Source organism: Setaria viridis, chromosome 5 (genome assembly GCF_005286985.2).
Source record: "Setaria viridis chromosome 5, Setaria_viridis_v4.0, whole genome shotgun sequence".
In the NCBI taxonomy this organism is placed as follows: Eukaryota; Viridiplantae; Streptophyta; class Magnoliopsida; order Poales; family Poaceae; genus Setaria; species Setaria viridis.
In genome coordinates, this window is record NC_048267.2 from 45684136 (window position 1) to 45704905 (window position 20770).

Sequence of the window (20770 nt, forward strand, 5' to 3'; positions counted from 1 at the left end):
TGCGTTGCATTTGGGCATCCATCCATCCGGTGCCAAGTTGCGCCCTGCAAATTGCTCCCCCTCGCTTTGCTATTCGCTCGCTAGCTTGTCATGACAGCCTTGCCTTGCGCGGGAGCCGGGAGGGAGGAGGATGCCATTTGCATGCGAATGCATGGGGGCGGGCAGGCACGCAACTGCTTCCGGGATTTGGCGTACCACGCTTGTCGTTTTCGCGCTTTTCTGCTGCTACCTCCTTTGGGGTTGGGGTGGGCACGGCCGCGACGACCGGACAATGAGATTCTTCCGGACCAATAAACAAGAAATGCTATGCGCCAATAAGAACTCTTTCTTCATAAAAAAAATTAAGTAAAATGTATGAATGACCATTATATTTATTAGTTTCTTTCAATTTAGCCAACGTACTTAAGAAAGTGTATATCACAGTCATTAAGATTACGCGACTCTATCGTGACTCTCTAGTGATACGCATTCGGATGACGTGGCATCCAACGTGGCCTAACTGAGGATTTCCCCCTAAAAAACATGTATATTTACCCACAGTGGAATTTGCAAAAGATGTCCCGCAATGGAGTTAAAGAGGAGGGATTATATATGAAATCAAGAGAATCAGTAAGAGGAGGGATAAATGGAACAAATAAATGAAAAGACAATGCCATTTGTCCACGATGGAGCAATTTTTAAATATACATGTGCTTTTTGTGAAGAAAAACCTCAGCCATGCCTAGCTAGATGCCACATCATTCGAATACGTATTGCTAGAGAGCAAATAATGACCGTATTAATACAGTTGAGCAAATTTAATGATCATGATTTACACTTTCTTAGTACAATGACCAAATTGAAATAGGCTAATAAGTATAATGACCATTCATGCATTTTACTTTAAAAAAACTTTCAAACTGTTAGGCTGCATTTTTGCACCTCCTTTGTTCTTCCAAACTTTGCACTGTTTGTACCCAAGTGAAATCCAATTTTCGTGTTGGTTTTTGCCACCGTACCCTGGAAGCTCGTATTACAGAGAAAGGCCATCTTGTCCACCGGCCGGCCTACTGAAACAAGGCCTCGTTTGATACTTGGGCCGGAAAGAAGCCGCCGCCGCGACGGTCCAGGCCCATCTCCGTCCGAACATCTGTAGCGTCCTGGACTCTCGCGCGAGTGGCGATGGAACAGCTGATTTTGTCTTCTCACGAGGAACAGACACTTGTTGAATCCACTCCAACTGGAACTGGAACTACTCGGCAGTTGTAATCCTGAATTCCAGATCCACCCCGCCATCCCCAATCCCTCATCGGAGAGGATTCATAGCTAGTAGGTCACTCGTCGATCGCTTCCTTCCTGCTGCGCCGTCTTGTGTCGTTCCAGGTACGAATGCTCGGCTCACATCGCTCGGGCTAATGGGCTAGAGTTCCGCCGCGTCTTGGTCGTTGGGATCAAGGATCCATCTCTAATCACTTCCTCCCATCATCGATCTTCGATCGCTTCCTGCCCTTCTTCCACCCCTGCAGGTACGACACCCATCCTCATCTCCAACCGCCCCACCGCCGGATAGAGTTTCTATTGTTTGGCTGCTTCTATTTTTATCGGTTTGTTGTTGGGATCAAGGATCGATCCGGGTATCATCCTCTTGACCTCGATTGGGGGAAGAAGGGAGGGAGGTTTTGAAGTTGGATTCGAGGGCTGCGGCGACGACGAGATTGAAGAGCACGGGGCCGCGGCTCTGAGGGGCTTCGTTAAATGGCGAGGGGTCCGGGCGGAGGGCATTGAGGGTGCTCGGAGGAGCGAAGGTGGCGACGAGGTTGGATAACCCAACGGTGAGGAACTGAGGAGTTCGGGTGTTTACTTCGATCTGGTTCAACCAGAGTGTGCAGGGCTGGAGAGGAAATTGGAGAAAGTGGCCTTTTACAAACCATCCTGAAACTCTACTTTGTTCGGCTGCAGTTGTTAAGCGCATCCAGTGTGGTCTGCTATTCTATAGTGCCGCCACTGTACTACTGTAGTACTGCACCTGGTTCAATTTCCATAGTGGCATACTCCTAAAATCAATTAACTGGCTTGCATTGCATACTCCAATTGCAGCATTCCCAATAGCCATTTCTTCTGAGTTCTGAGATGGTATTTTCATGTTTTTTCAGGATATGTGTTTGTAACAGTTCATTTTGAGGAAATCGGTACCCTTGTGTGACCATTATGGCATTAGCTTATGCCAGTGCTGTGGTTCCTCCCTCCAACCGTTCATATAAAGCTTGGGAGGATCCGTCATTCTTCAAGTGGAGAAAGCGGGATGCGCATGTGCCATTGCGCTCACAGGATACGCTGGAAGGTACAATCTAAAGTGCTCTTTCTATAGCAGATTCAGTCTTGCAAGGGTAATTGTCCTAATGATTTCAAACTGTCTGATCGATTTGCTTCCTTTTCTTTCCTATGATAGGAGCCCTGAGGTATTGGCATGAACGAAGGAATGTGAACTATCTCAATGCTGACACTGCTGTATGGAATGATGATGCGGTTCGCGGTGCTTTAGAAAGCGCTGCTCTTTGGTCCAAGGGCTTACCGTACACAAAATCTCTAAGTGGGTACTGGAAATTTCTTCTGGCTCCTTCAGCAGAAAGTGTTCCCGAGAAATTCTTTGATGCTCATTTTGATGACTCAAACTGGGAGGCTTTGTCAGGCATGCTTTTTAGTTGAGATAGTGCTTATTGTTTATCATGTTCTTTTGCACATTTTTGAAATTTACTCTGAAATGAAAGCCAACTTTCTTGCAGTACCCTCCAATTGGCAAATGCATGGGTTTGACCGTCCAATCTACACAAATACCACGTATCCTTTCCCAATAAATCCACCATTTGTGTCCACTGATAATCCCACCGGTTGTTACAGGACAGTTTTTCACATCCCAAAAGAGTGGAAAGGTATGTTTTTAACGTAATATTTTGTAATATTCTTTTTCTGCGCAGCAATTGTGATAGTTTGGTGATAGTTGCCACCCTATTTTTGTATCCTCACTTCTCCAAATCCTATATTGCATTTCAACTAGCATAAGTGACCTTAATACTAAGAGTTTTAGATAAAATGAAGATATTGTCAAGGAAGTTAGTTTCATTTTTGCCAGTTATGATTTGAATAACCTTGACTTATAAATATTTGTTTATTTTGAGGGGATATCTGATCCATTAACTTGAAAAAAAGTTCTGATTGTGGAAGGCTTCTTGTCAAAGGATTTTACAATGTTTGTGCGATTCTTAAGGAGTTTATGGCTTGGCATGGCTATTGCATAGCTTGCTATCTCCTTGGACACACTGTTCTGTGTTGGTTACACTTACACCGTTACAGATTGTAAGCGAGATTGGAACATATACAGGGTTACAAGCATTTATAGGTGTCGGTTACAAGCATATATAGGCAAGGATGTCCTAGGGTTTGGTTTATAGAATCACAACTGGGATCCTTGCCTATCAATTAACCAATCTACCATGCGTATGGGCTCTAAGCCCTGATGCTGCACGTTACCCATGGGCCAATATGCCAACCGAGCAAGCTGTCTAACACACATGTTTCTCAATTTATTTTCTTTGCTATGTTATTCTTTTATGTCTTGTGGGATGCATCTTATGACATTTTCTGAACACTTTTCCTTTCCTCAACATGCATAATTCTGTTGTCTTTGATATTTACATGGATGCAGTACTAACATTCCCCATCATTTTGAGCAATTCTGAGTTGATTATGAATTCTGATAGGTCGGAGGATCTTGCTGCACTTTGAAGCTGTTGATTCTGCTTTTTTCGCTTGGGTAAATGGGGTGCCGATTGGGTACAGGTATGAAAAAAAACGAAATGCATTGAATTGTTTTCCTTGTACTCCATTTTATTTGTAATCTACAGTATAAACGATTTATCAAGCTAACACTTGATGGTAAACTGATTCCTTGTTCACTTCCTTGCTGCTAATGGATCCAGTGAAGCCTGCTATTTTTATTACTATTTAAATATCTGACCCATATATTTTGCATTCTCTCCTTAAGTTCATAAATGCAAGAAAATTTGGCAGCACGAACTGTTTATTGTGTGGGATCAACAAATTTATGTTACATGTTATACATATAGGTCTTTTCAGCAATCTAGTTTCAATTTACCATATCTCACATTCTACTTGTAGAAGTGAAGATTCTTCCCAACCTTATAATTATGTTTTCTTGTATTGAAGTGTTATCCAAAGGCTTAGATGTATGAAATTCTGCATTCTTTATGAATATAGCATCAAGAATGGTACTGTATGTTAGCCATCAAATTCTTGACATGTACGTTGCATTGACATTTTCTATTTGGTTGTTTCCCTTCTAAAAGAAATTGTTCATGTTCCATGGAAATTTTGGGTTAAGAAATGCTAAAATTTGTTATGATGAGTGTATTTTTCCTGTGATTTAGGTGTGTTGGGCCTCTGGCTACCAGCTGCTTTTTTTCATTTTATGATAAATAAATATTTGACTATGGCGTGTTAGTCTAGATGATATAAATATTTTGCTATGGATGCTTTTGATTGCAGAAGATCCTTGAAGTTTTCTAATAGCACAGAATGCGTTATTGTAATGCTCATACCGGTGGTGACCTACTTTTTGTTATTATAGATTTGTAATGAATTGTCTGTTTGAGTGTTGGCTTGATGTGTCAATGCAGCCAGGACAGCAGGCTTCCTGCTGAGTTTGAAGTTACTGATTGCTGCCATCCTTGTGATTCAGACAAGGAAAATGTTCTTGCTGTTCAAGTTATGAGGTGGAGTGATGGCTCTTATCTAGAAGATCAAGACCATTGGTGGTTATCTGGTATTCACAGGGATGTTCTACTACTATCAAAGCCACAGGTTAACTCCTTGAATCTTTCTTACATTATAAATGAATTTCTAGCTGTTGTTTGCAACTTTTTTTAAAAAAAATATATGGGATACTTAAGCTTCGTATTTGGTGTAATTTGACCTCGTTTAGTCTTGAATAAGGTGCCCTATGTCATGAGTTTGTTAAAATATGGCACATTAATTCATCAGTTAATCCTGTAAGCCATTTCTGGCTAGCAACGCACGTGAAATCAGCTATGTCGATAAAACCAAGATAGACATCACCTGAGTTTTTCGCATGTTATTCCACTGGATCATACTGATAGTAGGTCATACTAAACTTGAACTTTTCCCTGAGGCAACAACTGCAAGTTAGCCATCAATGATCAATCTCTTGACATGTACTTTGCATTGACATTTTCTATTTGTTTTATCTATTTCCCTTAAAGAGATTATTCATGTTCCACCGAAATTTTGGGTTAATAAGTGCTAAAATTTTCTTTGCAGATTTTTATTACAGATTACTTTTTCAAAGCAACCATGGATGAGAATTTCAGTTTAGCTGATATCGAGGTAATTCTAGTCCCCATCTTGGCAGGGTTATCAGTTATGCAAATTGGGTAGTGGAGATGATTTGATTCATGATGCACCAAATTGTGGGGGAAACTAGTGAAGATGGTTGCAGAGTGCAGATCTTTTCCTTACCTTTTTTCTTCATTCTTTTGGATTGGAATGCTAATTAACTAAAAAATTTATTGCTGTATTAAATTATATCTATTATTCACAAGCACATGATCAATCAAGTATTGAACCACCAAAGGAATAATTGATAAGTATTTAGAATCTTGTATTTATTACGCAACCGACCAAACATTATATACTTATGCAGTTTTGATGCTTGCTTAGCTTGCTTTAGATTTGTATGGCCCCCCTTTTCAACATCAAACAGCAAGCAACACATTTTCTAGGGCAATTCATTTGTCATTTCCTATTGTTGTTTTCTCATGTGGCAAAATCCAGGTGTTGTAGTTGCTGATTTTGCATTTGTCAGGGAAATATTTATTCTGATATTGCTATGTTTAAATTCACTTCTAATGTTGTTTTGTACGTCAGGTTGAGGTGGAAATTGATTCACACAAGCAAGACCGGGAGCATGTTTCAACTTTGTCTATTGAAGCCGCACTTTATGATAATTCTGGACCATCTATCAGTTTAGATGGTGATCTTTCATTTGCTAATGTGGTTAATTTGAAACCGAAGCCAAAAACAAGTCGAGGCCCTTGTCTTGGTTTTCATGGTTATGTTCTTGGTGGAAAAATAGAAAATCCAAAACTTTGGTCTAGTGAACATGTAAGAAATCTAATCCAAGGGGAATTCTACTGCCGAACTACACTATTACAGTCCAACTGTATAAAGTTATGTCTTTTAACTATTCTTCCTCTTCTAACAGCCCAACTTATACACACTTGTTGTTCTCCTTAAAGATGCCAATGGGAAGCTTATTGAGTGTGAATCATGCCAAGTGGGCATTCGCAATGTGGTCCGTGCACACAAGCAAATGCTTGTCAATGGATGTCCTGTTGTACTAAGAGGTGTCAACAGACATGAGCACCATCCACGCCTTGGAAAGACAAATATAGAAGCATGCATGATCAAGGTTGATATCCTCTGTCATATTGGAGAGCATTTTAACACATCATCTCTCTGGTTTAATTTAATCATCTGCCCAACTTCAGATCTATACAATCTATCTATTTGTGACAGGATCTGATTTTGATGAGGCAAAACAATATTAACGCTGTAAGAAATAGCCATTATCCCCAGCATTCGAGGTGGTATGAGTTATGTGACATTTTTGGTCTTTACGTAATCGATGAAGCCAACATCGAGACACATGGCTTTGATGAAAATAGCCATTTCAAACATCCTACACTAGAACCTATATGGGCAAATGCAATGCTTGATCGTGTTGTTGGCATGGTGGAGAGAGATAAGAATCATGCATGCATTATTGTATGGTCCCTGGGAAATGAATCTTCATATGGTCCCAATCATGCTTCCATGTCTGGTAAAACATTCTTCCTTGTGACAGTTCATTTTTTCTGTCTTCCCATCTAATGGTAACATTCTTTTAGGGTGGATTCGTGAAAGGGACCCGACAAGGCTCCTCCATTATGAAGGAGGTGGTTCCAGAACATCATCCACAGATATTGTATGCCCCATGTATATGCGTGTCTGGGATATTATTAAGATAGCAAAAGACCCATCTGAAACAAGGCCCTTAATTCTCTGCGAGTATGCTTACTTTTTTCTCACATATTGACTTGATTCTCTTTGTCAGTTTTCGTATTATTAGCATGATTAAAGAAACTTTTTCTCTCCTCTTTGCTTTCAAGATATTCGCATGCTATGGGAAACAGTAACGGAAATATTGATGCATATTGGATGGCCATAGACAACACTTTTGGGCTCCAAGGAGGTTTCATATGGGACTGGGTTGATCAGGTTGTGGCCTATTTTCCCGTTCTTGACCTTTTGTCCACATCGCTGAAAATGGTGTTGCATGCTTATACTGACCTCTGTGTGATTCTAGTGTGTAAGCCTCTAAGGCATCATTATGTGTCTCACTGGATAGGTCAGGTTATGACCTATTTGTTTGATTAGTGAATAAAAATAGAAAAATGATCATTACAAACTGACTTTCTTTAACTTTCATCATTTCCTAAAAATTTGACATGCTAATCTAGTACATTATCAAAATGCCTTAAAATGGACCATTGATGAATTTTCTTTCTTTTCTTATGCCATTGTTTGTTTCTCAGTGCTATCCTTCTCCCCTTTTTTATGTCAGGGTTTACTAAAGGAGGATTCAGATGGATCCAAATTTTGGGCATATGGTGGCGACTTTGGAGATACTCCTAATGACCTAAACTTTTGCCTCAATGGCATTGTGTGGCCTGATCGGACAATTCACCCAGCTGTTCATGGTAACTGGAAATACTAGGGAAAAATGTTTTGCTTTCTTATGTATCAATTTGTTAAATTAATGTCTTTGTCTCCAAAGCCACCGGATGCCAAATTTAGTTTACCAGATTTATTCTGGTTGCAGAAGTTAAATACCTTTACCAGCCTATCAAAATATCATCAGCAGATAACATGCTTAAGGTAACCTCTGGTTGATATTTTGTAGTCATGAAATCATGTTCTTGTGTGCTTTGTGCAATGTGCATCTAATGGTTCCATCATTATCATACAGATTGAAAATGGACACTTTTTCGATACAACAGAAGCTTTGGACTTCAGTTGGGTTCTTCAAGGAGATGGTTGCATCTTGGGCTCTGGTTCGCTGAATGTTCCAACTTTAGCACCGCAGACTAGTCACCTTATCAACATGGAATCGTCACCTTGGTTTGCTCTTTGGAGTACTTGTGCAGTCAAAGAAGTATTTTTGTCTGTAAATGTGAAACAGAGGTACCATACGCGATGGGCTAAAGATGGTCATCTCTTGGCTTCAGCACAACTTTGTTTACCTCAGAAAAATGGCTTTGTTCCCCATGTATGTTTTCTTAGCCTGATCCTGTTACTACTTCACTCCTATTTTTTCTGCATTACCTTACAGCCTAATATCACCTTCAGGCAGTAGCATTCTCCAGTAGCCCTCTGGTCTGTGAACGCACTGGTGATAGTGTAATAATCAGCAAGAATGATGCCTGGAAAATCAAAGTGAACAGTCAACTGGGAACAATAGACAGTTGGAAGGTACGTAGAATGCTCACTGCAGACTAAAAAAGAATGTGTTGTCCACTTCTATACTTCTATGTTAGGCAATTAACAATAATACGCCCTCCATTTTTTTAAAGCATGTGACATTTAGGGCAAGCTAATTGGTTTAAAAACTAAACATCATATACTTAAAAACAGAGGGAGTATATGCCAAGATCTAACCTAGGCAAGGGCTCAAAGCCTTGAAGCGAGGTGTTACTGGGTATTTGGGTTATTCCAAACAGGGAGCAGGTTTAAATCAAGTGACAACTAAATCTATCTCATACATGCACTGTAGATATTTAAATAAACTTTTTGTTTCATCTCCACAGTGTCTGATACGCAGGCGTGTTCATCACCACACCACTGTGTTGGTTTAGAAAATTTTAAGGGCTTCACTTTTAACTGGCTTTACATAGAGCATGTTGCAACTTATGAGCGTCTGTGGCTTGTGAATTGTGATTGAACTCTTGGCAAGATGACTTATGCTTTTCAAGCTTTATGTTTGTCATTATAAGGGGCTGCCATGTCCTGCTGCATTCGTTCCTTTTTTTTAATAAAAAACATAGATTCTGCAATGGGATATCCTCCCCACCACTTTTTTTTCTCTATACAACAGTTCTGTCAATTTTTTATAATATCCTTGAACCATTTTCACTGCATTCCAGTAGCTACCAGTCATATTACTCCTGCCAAGCTTAACTAACTTTTGCAATTTGATCTCAGTGTCTACACCTTTACTCTGTTTGAGAAAACTTGGAAATTATCAAAAAGGAAAAGGGGTCAAAATCTGAAACTAATGCTGCTACTGTTAATTAACAGGTCAGCAATGTTGAGCTTATGAGCAAGGGGATATTCCCATGCTTTTGGCGCGCACCAACTGACAACGACAAAGGAGGTTTCTACACCAAGCCCTATGTTTCGCAATGGAGAGAAGCCTCCCTCGATAACGTCTCGTTCTACAGCAGCCAGTTTTCCGTGAAGGAATTGCCCGACAACACTGTGGAGCTTTCCACTGTCTACTATGGTCTTCCTGGGAACTTACCCAAGCCCGACGATGCTGCTCTTTCACAAGCTCCCGAGTCTACTCTTTTCCAGGTGAACATGCTCTGCCGGATCTACGAGTCAGGCGACGTGGTTCTTGAGTATGAGGTAAACCCCAAGGCCGATCTCCCTCCCCTTCCCCGGGTCGGTGTCGTGTTCAACGCAGAGAAATCCCTGAGCCACGTCATGTGGTACGGGAGGGGCCCGTTCGAGTGCTACCCCGACCGCAAGGCTGCGGCGCACGTCGGCGTGTACGAGAGCAGCGTGGAGGACCTTCACGTGCCGTACATCGTCCCGGGCGAGTGCGGCGGCCGGGCGGACGTCAGGTGGGTGGCGCTCCGGAACGCCGACGGCTTGGGCCTCCAAGCGTCGGTCCATGGCGAGTCCCCGCCGATGCAGATGAGCGCGAGCTACTACGGCACCGAGGAGCTCGACCGGGCGACCCATGTCCACAAGCTGGTGAAGGGGGATGACATCGAGGTTCGTTTGCTCTTGAGCTCCTGCTGACATTATATTGATCGAGCTCCGGACTGATCGGAGAGTGATGGTGAAATGGCTTGTGTTTGTGTTTGCAGGTGCATCTTGACCACAGGCACATGGGGTTGGGCGGGGACGATAGCTGGACGCCGTGCGTGCACGAGCAGTACCTGCTGCCGCCGACCCGCTACGCCTTCTCCATGCGGCTCTGCCCCCTGCTGCCATCGTCGTCGTGCCATGACATCTACAAGTCCCAGCTCCCCTAGTGACGAATGACGATATGATGTGATGTGTGCCGGACAGCCGAGGCCGGAGGCACGTCAGCACGTGAGAGGGCAATGGAATGGAACCAAGTGAAATAATTAGGAAATGATGCAGAGACGCCTTCCGCTCCTGCAGTGGCCAGGATGTTGGGCTGGCCGACTTTTTTATTTTATTTTTTTTGTCCTTTTTATAAAAGATTCTTACAAATACGCTCCTGGTGGAACCATTTCAAAATCTGAACCCAAGCTTACACGTCTCGGCGCCAGCCTTCCTTGCGTCAAGGTCCATAGTAGCTGCGTGGATGCTGACGTGGCGGGGGTTTGGCGTCAGCTATCGTGAGGCCAAGCTTGCCGCTGTGGATTTTGGCAACAAGCTTGGCGCTGTAGATCTTGGCGCCGAGTAGTTATCCTGTACCTCTTGGCAAAAACGAAATAATTAATTATTTCGTGGAGTATACAACAAACCACACCAAAGATCTGAGTTCAAATCCTTATGTTGATTTTTTTTTCTATATTTTATTTTTTTTATTGTACTGTGATTTGTTGTATGTTTCTTGGAATAATTATACTTATTTCATTCGAAATGCTGTCGGGGTGGGAAGCGCGCCGCCGTCGGGGTGGATGAGGAGGACGTCGGGGTGGAAGGTTGAAGAAGAAAGGTCACAGGAGTCGGATGGAAAAGAAAAGGAACGATGGGAAAGGGAAAGAAAAAGAACGATGGGAAGGTCACAGGAGTCGGATGGAAAAGAAAAGGAACGATGGGAAAGGGAAAGAAAAAGAACGATGGGAATGGATAGATAAGAAGCGTTAGAATTTTTTAAGCGAACGTCCGACGCGGCATTACCGATATTTTTTCTCTATTCATGATTCATTGGACGTCGTATTCGGATTCGGAAAGCGTCTTTTCTTTCTGGTGCCATCTGTTTCGCTCGATTACGACGACAGCGCTGTCTGAGAAGACCTGGGGGCAGGGCAGCCACGCCGATTGGTTGGAGACTCGAGAGAGATGGCATTGCCCGCCCAGAGCGCCGCCCTCCTCGCTGCGGCCGTTGCCATAGCCGCCGCCGCCTTCTTCCTCCCTCCGGATTCCCGCCTCTCATGTACGCCGACGCCGCGCACGCCGCCGGCCGTAGCCCTCCACCCATCTCCCCCCTCTCGCGCTGGTTATTGGAGAGCACTGTAGCTCAGGATTTAACTCTCGTCTCTCTCCCCTTGCATCGCGTTGCAGGGACGCCGCGGGGCCGCTTCGCCGACATGATCCTGGCCAACGCCACCATCTACACCGCCGACCCCGCCCGCCCCTTCGCCGCCGCCATGGCCGTCCGCGCCGGCCGCGTGCTCCGCGTCGGGACCTACGAATCAGTCAGGGAGCTCAAGGGTCGCCACACGTATGAGCTGAATCTCAGCGGGAACGTCGTGCTGCCGGGGTTCATCGACTCCCATGTGCACTTCATTGAAGGCGGCCTGCAGGTTTGCTTACCTCCCATTACACATGGGCATTCGCCAATTCCCAATTTGCTCAGCGACGTTACAGTAGATTAGGCAAATTGTTTCTCAGAGTGTACTCTACTAGCTTTCTAATACTACTACTATCTGAACCTGCTGCAGTTGGCGAGGATGCCACTTCGAGGGGTCAGAAGCAAAGACGACTTCATCAGCAGAGTCAAGGAAGCTACCAGAGGTGCCGTCATATTTGTTTGTTGCTTATGCAAGCCTGTTATCACAAATTGAGAACCCACCAGCTGTCTCTGAATTCCGTGACACCCGCGAGAAGCTTTCTATTGTAGCACATCATGCAAAAAGTAGGTTGCTGTAGTGCAGGGGCGTGTTGGATTAAGTGCCAACGCTTTGTTTTAGCACTGTCAAAGCTTTCTACAGACTACAAAATACCAACATTTCTGAGACTTATATATTTTCTGAACAGATAAGCATCCAGGACAGTGGATTTTAGGAGGAGGGTGGAATAATGATGTTTGGGGTGGTGATTTTCCTGCTGCTGCTTGGCTGGATGATATATCACCAGATAATCCAGTGTGTTTTCAAACTCAGTGAGTTGAACCTCGTTTCAGAAGCCATGACAGCAGGACTTCCAACTGAATTATTTCAATTGCAGGTCTGGCTCTCACGCGTGGATGGTCATGTGGGAGTAGCCAACTCAGTAGCTATGAAGATTGCTGGGATTGACAGAAGCACAAATGATCCAATTGGTGGAACCATCATGAGAACAGCTGAAGGAGGTAATGCGACTAATTAACATTTGCCTTCAGCCCTATACTAACCTAATGGTACCTCGTACATAAATTTTTTATTACTATACTATCAGGTTATTACCTCACTTGTTAGTTCTGCATTAAAATTTATAGTTAGGGATAACCAAATTATCTGACATCTATTGTTACTTGTAGAGCCTACTGGTCTTCTAGTGGATACTGCTATGAAGCTTATGTTTGATGTTATTGAAAAAGTTTCTATTCATGAAAGAAGAGAGGCGCTTCTTAGAGCAAGTAGGCATGCCCTAATGAGGGGGGTGACTACTGTTGTTGATCTGGGTAGTTACTTCCCTGGGGCCTCATCAGAGAAAGCATGGCAAGATTTTTCAGGTATTCTGTAACACTTTTTTGCTAGTAACTTGGGCAAGATTTAGAAGGATTCACTTTTGTAGTTATTTCATATATGGCCTTCTTTGTATTCCTGAGTCCTGACATATGTATTTTTATGACTAAAGATGTCTATGAGTGGGCACACTCTATGCAAAAAATGATGATCAGAGTATGCTTATTCTTCCCAATGCCCACATGGTCTCGTGTTTCTGTAAGTTTGCTCCTTGAATTAAGCCAAGCTCTTCGGTGATAAGTCTTTAATTTACGTGAATATACCTTGAACATACATCTTTCATCTGTTAGGATCTTATTGGTGAGAATGGTCGATCACTAAGTCAATGGATACATCTGGGTGGTGTTAAAGCTTTTCTTGATGGGTCTCTGGGTTCTTCAAGTGCATTGTTCCATGAGGTGAATAGTTTGCTCCTCTTCTACTTACCAAACCACTTAAGTTTACTTTTGTTTTTAAGTTCTTATTGGTAAATTTTTGCAGCCTTATGAGGGTGATCCTGATAATTATGGTCTCCAAGTGACAGATATGGACAATCTTCTCAACAGAACATTAGAGTCTGACAGATCTGGACTTCAGGTAGACATTTTTTGTTTGATGTATCGTTCATTTTCAACTAGCATCATTCTAGAAAGTTATAATGTTTTTTTGACAGGTTGCAGTACATGCGATTGGGGATAAAGCTAATGACATGTTGCTGGATATGGTTGAAAAGGTTGTTGATTTGAATGGGATGAAGGACCGTAGATTCCGGGTGTGTTCTGATTGGCATATTGCTGAATAATAATATTTTTCCCTCTTATCTTCTTAATGGAATTTGAACTGAGTCTTTGTTTGCGGACTCAGATTGAACATGCCCAACATCTGGCTCCAGGTGCAGCAAACCGCTTTGGCAAACATGGTACCATTGCATCGGTGCAGGTACCGTTCCATTGCTACTTGTCTACTTGGAGACCATAATATATTGGTATTATGCTTTGCAAAGCAGATTGCGCATTGCAATCTTCATCTTCTGAAATATATGCCTTACTGTTCACAGCCAGATCATCTATTAGATGACGCCGACTCTGCTGCAAAGAAGATTGGGTTGGAACGTGCCGAGCGAAGTTCCTATACGTTCCGATCACTGTTAGCTGGCGGTGCACAGCTAGCTTTTGGTTCCGACTGGCCTGTACGTAATTCTGCAGATTTTTCAACACCTGAACTCTGTTTTTCTGTCACCACATAGTAAGTTAGCAGGTATATTGTTACTGTCTTGCAGGTTTCAGATATCAACCCCTTACAGGCGATTCAGACAGCAATGTCCCGTAAGCCTCCTGGATGGGAGGCCCCCTGGATCCCTGCAGAACGCTTATCCCTCGATGAATCACTGAAAGCGTAAGCCCCCTGCGGTTTAACGTTCTTTGGCATATACATCTTGCTGCAAAATGCTAATGGATGGATGTCTCTGACAAACGAAAACAGGCACACGATACATGCTGCCTACGCCTGCTTCCTGGACCATGCCGTGGGCAGCCTTTTTCAAGGGAAATACGCCGATTTCGTGGTCCTGCCTTCCACTTCGTGGGACGACTTCGCCAGGGATCTGCCGGCGCACGTCCTGGCCACGTACGTGAGCGGCAAGCTGGCCTACCCTTGAGGCATGCCCAAATCGATTGGCGCTCTGAAGAATCTTATATTTTTTTAAATTAAGGATAAAATCATTCGGCCTTGGGCACGAATGAATGCCTATAGCCAACTTACATAGACCTGATAGAAACTCAGCATTTAAGCTATGACTCAAGACCTGACAGAGACTCAGCATTTACGCCATGACTCAAGAGCTGATAGAAGCTCAGCATTTGAGCAATGACTTAAGGATCACACCAAACTACTGGCAAACCCTCCAAACAGCACGTTCTGATACAACTCTTCACCAACTAAACTGACGCGCAGCTATTGAAGAATTCGCCTCCTAAAGTTTCAGCTATACTTGTTGAAGAACTCCATAGCAGTTACTTCAAGCCTGCTGCAATTTTTCTTTAGATCAATTTTCTCTTCCTTCTTTGATAGCACTGACCATGTTCTTGTCCCTCTGAACCCATGTTCTTGTCCCTCTGAAGATTACTGAAGAATCTTATATGGGTAGCATGAATAGAATTTGTAGAACCACGACCACCATTGTTTGAGAGGTAGTATATGTACGATGCGTATAGAGTTAGCGTATACCAGAATTGGGGTGTTTCTGGTCTTTGCCCACTCTTGTCCCCTGATTTGTTTTTGAAATGTTCTCGGTAGACTCAACTTGAACCAGCAACTTTTTGTTACGACCTGGCCTAAAAGAGCTAGTGCCAAGAGTAACGTTCAAATGGCTCTAGTAGGCAGTACACGCACAGGTTGATTGCATAACGTTGACTGGTTGAAGTGGCACGCGCAATATATGAGGACCAAGGAGTTGAACGGAATGACGTTGGTGGAGCTACCTGCCGACCCCCCACACGGACTGCTTGGCTTTCTGAAAACGTCGGCGGCTGATTGCTTCGGTTGCAACAGCACTGCTTTTCCAAAATGGAAAAATAAAACGGAGCGGCAGGATTTACGTTCATCCCGCGGCCGAATTCGTGTACCTAGACGTTATCATTTTGAAACTTGCACTGACATTGAAACTAGATATAGGATTTGGTGCAGTCGGAATCAGAATACAAGGCTGCAAGCCCACAGTTTTACTGGTGTTGACGTCTGGTGGCACGATCAAGTAGGAAATACGGATTTGTTCCGTGCAAGGAGGAGAACAGTCAACTTCCATCCAATTCCAAGAGGAGGAACAGTCAGCAGGAGGAGGAGCCAAAGTCTTAGTATTAGATAAACAACAACACCGACATGGGTTTCATTTGCATTGTATTTCGGCTGGAAACAGTGTGCCGATGAAGCTTAGTCGTCTAATGACATGTGCAACATGACTGAGCTTTTGGTGTCCAACTTTCTATGCATTTCAATTTTCAAAGCGAGTTACGCATGCTGATCACCTACTTGTCCCACGAATTTTTCATGGACTCAGTTTAATCATACTAGAATGTGCCCATCATTGAAATGCAGAAAAAGAAAAGGAGAAGATGCTAGATATCATGTGGCTGAAATATCCAATCTTTTCGGGCAACCAGCATGAAAAAAAAAACATGAACCTTTGGATCCTCATTGAACGGTCGACCATCTTTTCTTTAACCAATCTATTGCACTCTCCCGCCGCCGCCACCATCACCTTTTTTTGTCTAGAACTTTCTTTGTATTTCAATTTTCAAAGCAAAAGTTACGCATGCACAAGGGAGATCATCGACTTGTCCCTCGAAAAGGGGTGTTACCAGAATAGAGTGTTTCTGGTCTTTGCGCAACCTTTCTTCGCTGATTTATTTTTGAAATGTTCTAGGTAGACTCAACTCTTTTTTTTTTTCGAAAGCTAGACTCAACTTGAACCGGCAACGTTTTGTTGCGACCTGGCCCAAAAGAGCAGAGTAACTTTCAAACGGCCCTAGTAGTACACACAGGCTGATTGCGCATCGTTGACTGGTAGGTTGTTGCAAGCGTCAGGTATGACTGGTAGGTTGTTGCACATCGTTAAAAAAAAACATGAACCTTTAGTGTATGACTGCTCAGGTAAGTTTGCACATGCGTGCGTGCATGCATGTAAAGCTGATTTGCTTTGTTTTCCATTTCTTTTTTTCTCTTGTTGTTTTCCTTTCATTCATTTCCTTCCAGGTTCCATAGGTTCTTTCCTTTTTCTTGTCTCTTGTTTTATTTTTTATCTCAGTTCTTTTTATTTTTATTCTTTTTCTTCTCTTTTATTTATTTATTTCTTTTCATCCTTTCTCTTTTTCTTGTTCTCTTTCCCTTTCTTTTTCCTTCTCTCTTCTTCTTTTCTTTTCTTTACCATTTTCTGATTACACACTTTTCTTATTCCTTTTTCTTTCTCTTCTCTCTCTTTTGTTTCATTTTCCATTTTATTAGTTTAATTCATGTTTTGTTTTTCATTTTAATTTAGATTCTCTTATGTATATTCCTCTCTATATATTTCTTTGTGGTACGTTATTTATCTTGCCTTTTTTCGCATTAATTTTATTTTCCTTTCTCCATTCCTTTATTTATTTTTACTCATTCTCTTTTGTATTTCTATGACCCTTTGATTTCTTTAACGGTACATTCAAAATTATATTTCAAAGTAATCTACTGGATAATTTTGGATACTTAGTATATTCAGTTGTTCTATATAGAATTATTAGTGTGCAGTGTAAAATTATGTATTCAATTTATAGGATTATTCTTTCACATAGCTGACTCATTTATTCACTTTTTATAGATTGAATTGGTCAAGGAAATAGACCGGTTTAATTGTTGAATACAAATTTCTCTTTTTATTATTCTTTCTATAACAATTTGTATAACAATTTGTTGGCCATGTATAAATATTTTTGTTTTCCTATCATGATATGAACTGGTCAACCATATAGATTTGTGTGTTAAATTATTTGTTCGCTTTATAGACTTGCAGATTCGTGGATTACAATGTTGTTATATGTCCAATGTATTTGTTTCAAGTGTACAGTTTTTTGATTGGTGAGTTTATATAATTTTTTATGTGTATAAATACTTGTTCTGTGAGTTTCTACAATTTGTTCAAGGTATATAGATCTTTTGTTCCGTCAGTTCATTTAATTTGTGCTATGAGTTAATTTTTTCCTTGACTTCATATAATTTGTTCATGATATATGTATTTGGAAAAAAAAATCTTTCAACTTGATGCTCATATTCTACTATTTTATTTTACAATATCAAATTTTCAATCTTTTATCTGAGTATATTGTTCTTTGTACGTCTCTTTTATTTGCATCATATTATTTTCCTGATGTTCAGTATTTTATTCATTATTTATAATCATTTGTTCTAATCATTTGTTCATCATGTTATTATGTTTGTTCGCATTAGACAATTATTTGTTCTATTTATTTAAGTATTTTTTTCGTTGTAATCAAAATTAATATTTTATATTAAAAATAATTTTAAATTTTTTTATCCATATATAGTCAAGTGTATTTTTGTTTTGAAGATGTTGTCAAAAGAAACACAGTTGTGCAATCGAAATCTAATTGGATGCTTGGTTTATGATTTTTAACTTTTTTTAAAATTTCAAAACTGCATGCACGTGGGTATACGTTTTTTCTGTGAGTTCATATAATTTATTCGGTATGTATGATTATTTTGTTCCATGAATTTGTAGAATTTGTTCCATGTGTATATCTCTCGCAGAAAATATGCAATGTTAATTAAAAAATGTGAATACAAAAATTCATCGAAATATAGTCAAGTGGGATCTTGTTGTGAAGATTTTATTGTAAGAAACCTGCTGGTGTAATTAGAATTTAATTTTGATGCTCGATGTAAGATCTATAGTTTTTTTAATTTTACATATGGCATGACACTATCAATTTTGTCTGTTCTTGCATGCATGTACCGGTTTAGCGACGGTCACACTGAAAAAACAATCTTTTTGGGCTGAATTGTGCGGCGATAAATATAGAAAGCGATATTACGCGATTTTGTCGCCGGAGGCGACGTATAGACGCACCTTTTTAAACCATTCAGCTGGACGTGCTTAACATGGACTCGAGGCGACCAGAGGCTGGCTGGCGACACATCGGAGCCAACGGGGCAGGATCAGGAACTAGCCGCACGCGCATCACCCACGCTTGCTCCGCTGGCCACGTCGCATTCCCGCGCACGGCCAGGCCAGCGTCTTCCACCTGTCGCCCAGTCGGCAGCCGACACGTCGTCCAACCACACAAAGCTAGCTCGTGCCAATAAAAAAATAGGAGCAAGTAGCCTCGGAAATGGCCGTCGCCTTTGACCGCTGACCCAGCCAGAGCCAGCCCAGGCCCAGCATACGACGACGCGCACATGAAACACCCCCCTTTGAAGCTTCGTTCCAAGGTCAACCTCCTTCAACGCTCCCTCCCTCCCTCACATATATAACCCTCTTCTTCTTCCTCCCCGAGCCATCCGCCACAAATTCAATTCCCAGGCTCCATTCCATCTCTTTTTTAAAAAAACGAAAGGCTCCACTCCATCTCCTCTCCCAAGTCCATTTGCAAGCTCACTTCGTACGAGTCCAGCTACGAGTACCGATCTTTATTGTTAGAAGCTTCTATCTATAGCAAAGGCGCGGCGCCAAGGCGTAATGGGCAATGGGCTCTCGATCACCCCGTGCCTGCACCTGCCGGGGACGGCCGCGGCGGTGAGGCTGGTCTACTGGGGCGGGCAGGCGCGGCTGCTCGCCGACGACGGCGCCCGCGTCCTGGCCGGGGACGTCGCGGCGGAGCTCCCGGCGCCGGCGACCGATCACGCCGTCTGCCCCGCGGACGCCTTCTTCGTCGGCCTCCCGATCCCGGTGATGTCCCCCGGCGAGGAGCTCCTGCCGGGGCGGACCTACTTCGTGCTCCCCGCGGCGCGGTTCCCCTCGCTCAAGGTGCTCACCGCCGCCACGCTCGCCGCGCTGTCGGCCGCGCCGGCGGGGAGGACGAGGAAGGCGGCCCCGGCGGCGCTACCCTTCGACGGGCAGTGCCCGTTCGAGTACGTGAAGGGCGACGGCGGCGCCGCGCTCATCAGGGTCCTGCCGGAGTTCATCGAGAAGGTGATCACCTGCGACGGCGGCCCCGCGAAGGCGCCGAAGGCAACGTCGGCGGCGGAGCTGTGCAGCACGCCGGAGCTGAAGCGGCATTACGCGCAGCTCGTGGGGCCGAGGAGCCGGCCGTGGTCGCCGAGGCTGGAGACGATAGCGGAGAGCGACAGGAGCAGATGGCTCAGGTCGCCGGCGAGGATGCTGTCTTCGCGATAGCCATAACTAGTACTGAGTAGTAGTCTGCCATACAGATTTCGTTTAGAATCAGGGACGAGCAGCAACATGTACAGATTGGTTGCACATTTTTGTTGGAACGATGGAGATCACGTTGGTTGCCCACTTACTCTTACACTACTCTTACTAACGAGGATCATTTCCGATAATGGAAGTTTTATTGATTTTTAAGATACTCCACGCATTAATTATTGACAGTCACTCGTGCGAATGGTTGGAGACGCGTGCGACTCGGCGACGGCGCGTCGCGCGCTGCCTCACTCGACAACAGTACCTTACCTACTCCGCTTGACTGGGCCGTGTCCGCGTCCCGTCCGTCTTTCGTTCGTCGTGGTCGGCATCATCATCGATCCATCCGGCCGGCGAAGGAAACTCCGTGGAAGGAGCAAACGTCCGTGCACTTGGTTGGGTGCTTCGTCCTCCTTCGTTCACTCACCGGGCCGTGAATCGGATGCTTCCTGGTCTGCCCGAGAAGCCGTGAAGAATTGGGCCTTGAACGCATGCAAAATCCAGTACTACTGTGGCCGAGTTACGTTTTCTGACGCCGCAGCGCATCAGCTGGCTAGATGCTTTTCGCATTGCGAGAAAATGCACGTAGGTCCACTGATAGAAAACTGATCTTCGATTCTCAACAAAAATCTCAAAACGAATTGGACCAAATTTTTTAATTCCAAATTTAAATTTTGTAATCCGTGGAAACCCTTTTAGTCCCGATTTGTAACACAAACCGACATCGGTGCCTAAACATATCCCTGCCAGACTGGTGGTGGTGCAACTCTTTGGTGAACACATACAGAAGACAAAAATGCACCAAGGCAGCTTTCATCATGTACTATACACAGCGTGGAACATTCGGAAAGAATGAAATAGATGAGTTTTTGATGGAAATACAAGACAACTGGGAGAG

At 43.1% G+C, this 20770-nt stretch overlaps 3 protein-coding genes across 6 annotated transcripts; all 3 read left to right on the top strand.

The window, feature by feature from the left end:
• The first annotated feature begins 1155 nt into the window (after positions 1-1155).
• Positions 1156-10867, top strand: LOC117854753 (uncharacterized). 4 transcript variants are annotated; one of them, XM_034736990.2, is made up of 19 exons: positions 1156-1505; positions 1603-1811; positions 2133-2320; positions 2429-2668; positions 2763-2909; positions 3738-3816; positions 4674-4857; positions 5335-5400; positions 5941-6177; positions 6278-6484; positions 6592-6895; positions 6963-7122; positions 7224-7332; positions 7679-7814; positions 7937-7992; positions 8084-8383; positions 8464-8586; positions 9412-10113; positions 10209-10867. In XM_034736990.2, the coding sequence occupies exons 3-19, from the start codon at positions 2188-2190 to the stop codon at positions 10374-10376; spliced, it is 3351 nt and encodes a 1116-aa protein (XP_034592881.1). In that variant the 5' UTR covers positions 1156-1505; positions 1603-1811; positions 2133-2187; the 3' UTR covers positions 10377-10867. The 4 variants fall into 4 exon arrangements, with proteins under 4 accessions (XP_034592881.1, XP_034592883.1, XP_034592880.1 ...); XM_034736992.2 differs by having other exon boundaries at positions 1156-1362; positions 1506-1811; XM_034736989.2 differs by lacking the exon at positions 1603-1811.
• Positions 10868-11313: 446 nt separating this feature from the next.
• LOC117854754 (protein LONG AFTER FAR-RED 3) lies at positions 11314-14832 on the top strand. The gene is made up of 14 exons (XM_034736993.2): positions 11314-11473; positions 11602-11843; positions 11982-12054; positions 12298-12404; positions 12487-12610; positions 12779-12973; positions 13099-13184; positions 13277-13384; positions 13467-13562; positions 13639-13737; positions 13830-13904; positions 14023-14154; positions 14245-14360; positions 14448-14832. The coding sequence occupies exons 1-14, from the start codon at positions 11380-11382 to the stop codon at positions 14620-14622; spliced, it is 1722 nt and encodes a 573-aa protein (XP_034592884.1). The 5' UTR covers positions 11314-11379; the 3' UTR covers positions 14623-14832.
• A 4156-nt stretch (positions 14833-18988) lies between these two features.
• LOC117854698 (uncharacterized) lies at positions 18989-19972 on the top strand. The gene has a single exon (XM_034736924.2). It carries the CDS (start codon positions 19189-19191, stop codon positions 19843-19845), a length of 657 nt encoding a protein of 218 aa, XP_034592815.1. The 5' UTR covers positions 18989-19188; the 3' UTR covers positions 19846-19972.
• The last annotated feature ends 798 nt before the right edge of the window (positions 19973-20770 follow it).

Excerpts from the sequence above, each read along its gene's own strand:
- LOC117854753 (XM_034736990.2), top strand. The coding sequence starts at position 2,188 with ATGGCATTAGCTTATGCCAGTGCTGTGGTTCCTCCCTCCAACCGTTCA. Across the intron at positions 2,669-2,762 it reads AAACTGGGAGGCTTTGTCAG|TACCCTCCAATTGGCAAATG; the intron begins GCATGCTTTTTA and ends ACTTTCTTGCAG. Across the intron at positions 6,178-6,277 it reads AACTTTGGTCTAGTGAACAT|CCCAACTTATACACACTTGT; the intron begins GTAAGAAATCTA and ends CTCTTCTAACAG.
- LOC117854754 (XM_034736993.2), top strand. The coding sequence starts at position 11,380 with ATGGCATTGCCCGCCCAGAGCGCCGCCCTCCTCGCTGCGGCCGTTGCC. Across the intron at positions 11,844-11,981 it reads TCATTGAAGGCGGCCTGCAG|TTGGCGAGGATGCCACTTCG; the intron begins GTTTGCTTACCT and ends AACCTGCTGCAG. Across the intron at positions 13,563-13,638 it reads CTGACAGATCTGGACTTCAG|GTTGCAGTACATGCGATTGG; the intron begins GTAGACATTTTT and ends TTTTTTTGACAG.
- LOC117854698 (XM_034736924.2), top strand. The coding sequence starts at position 19,189 with ATGGGCAATGGGCTCTCGATCACCCCGTGCCTGCACCTGCCGGGGACG.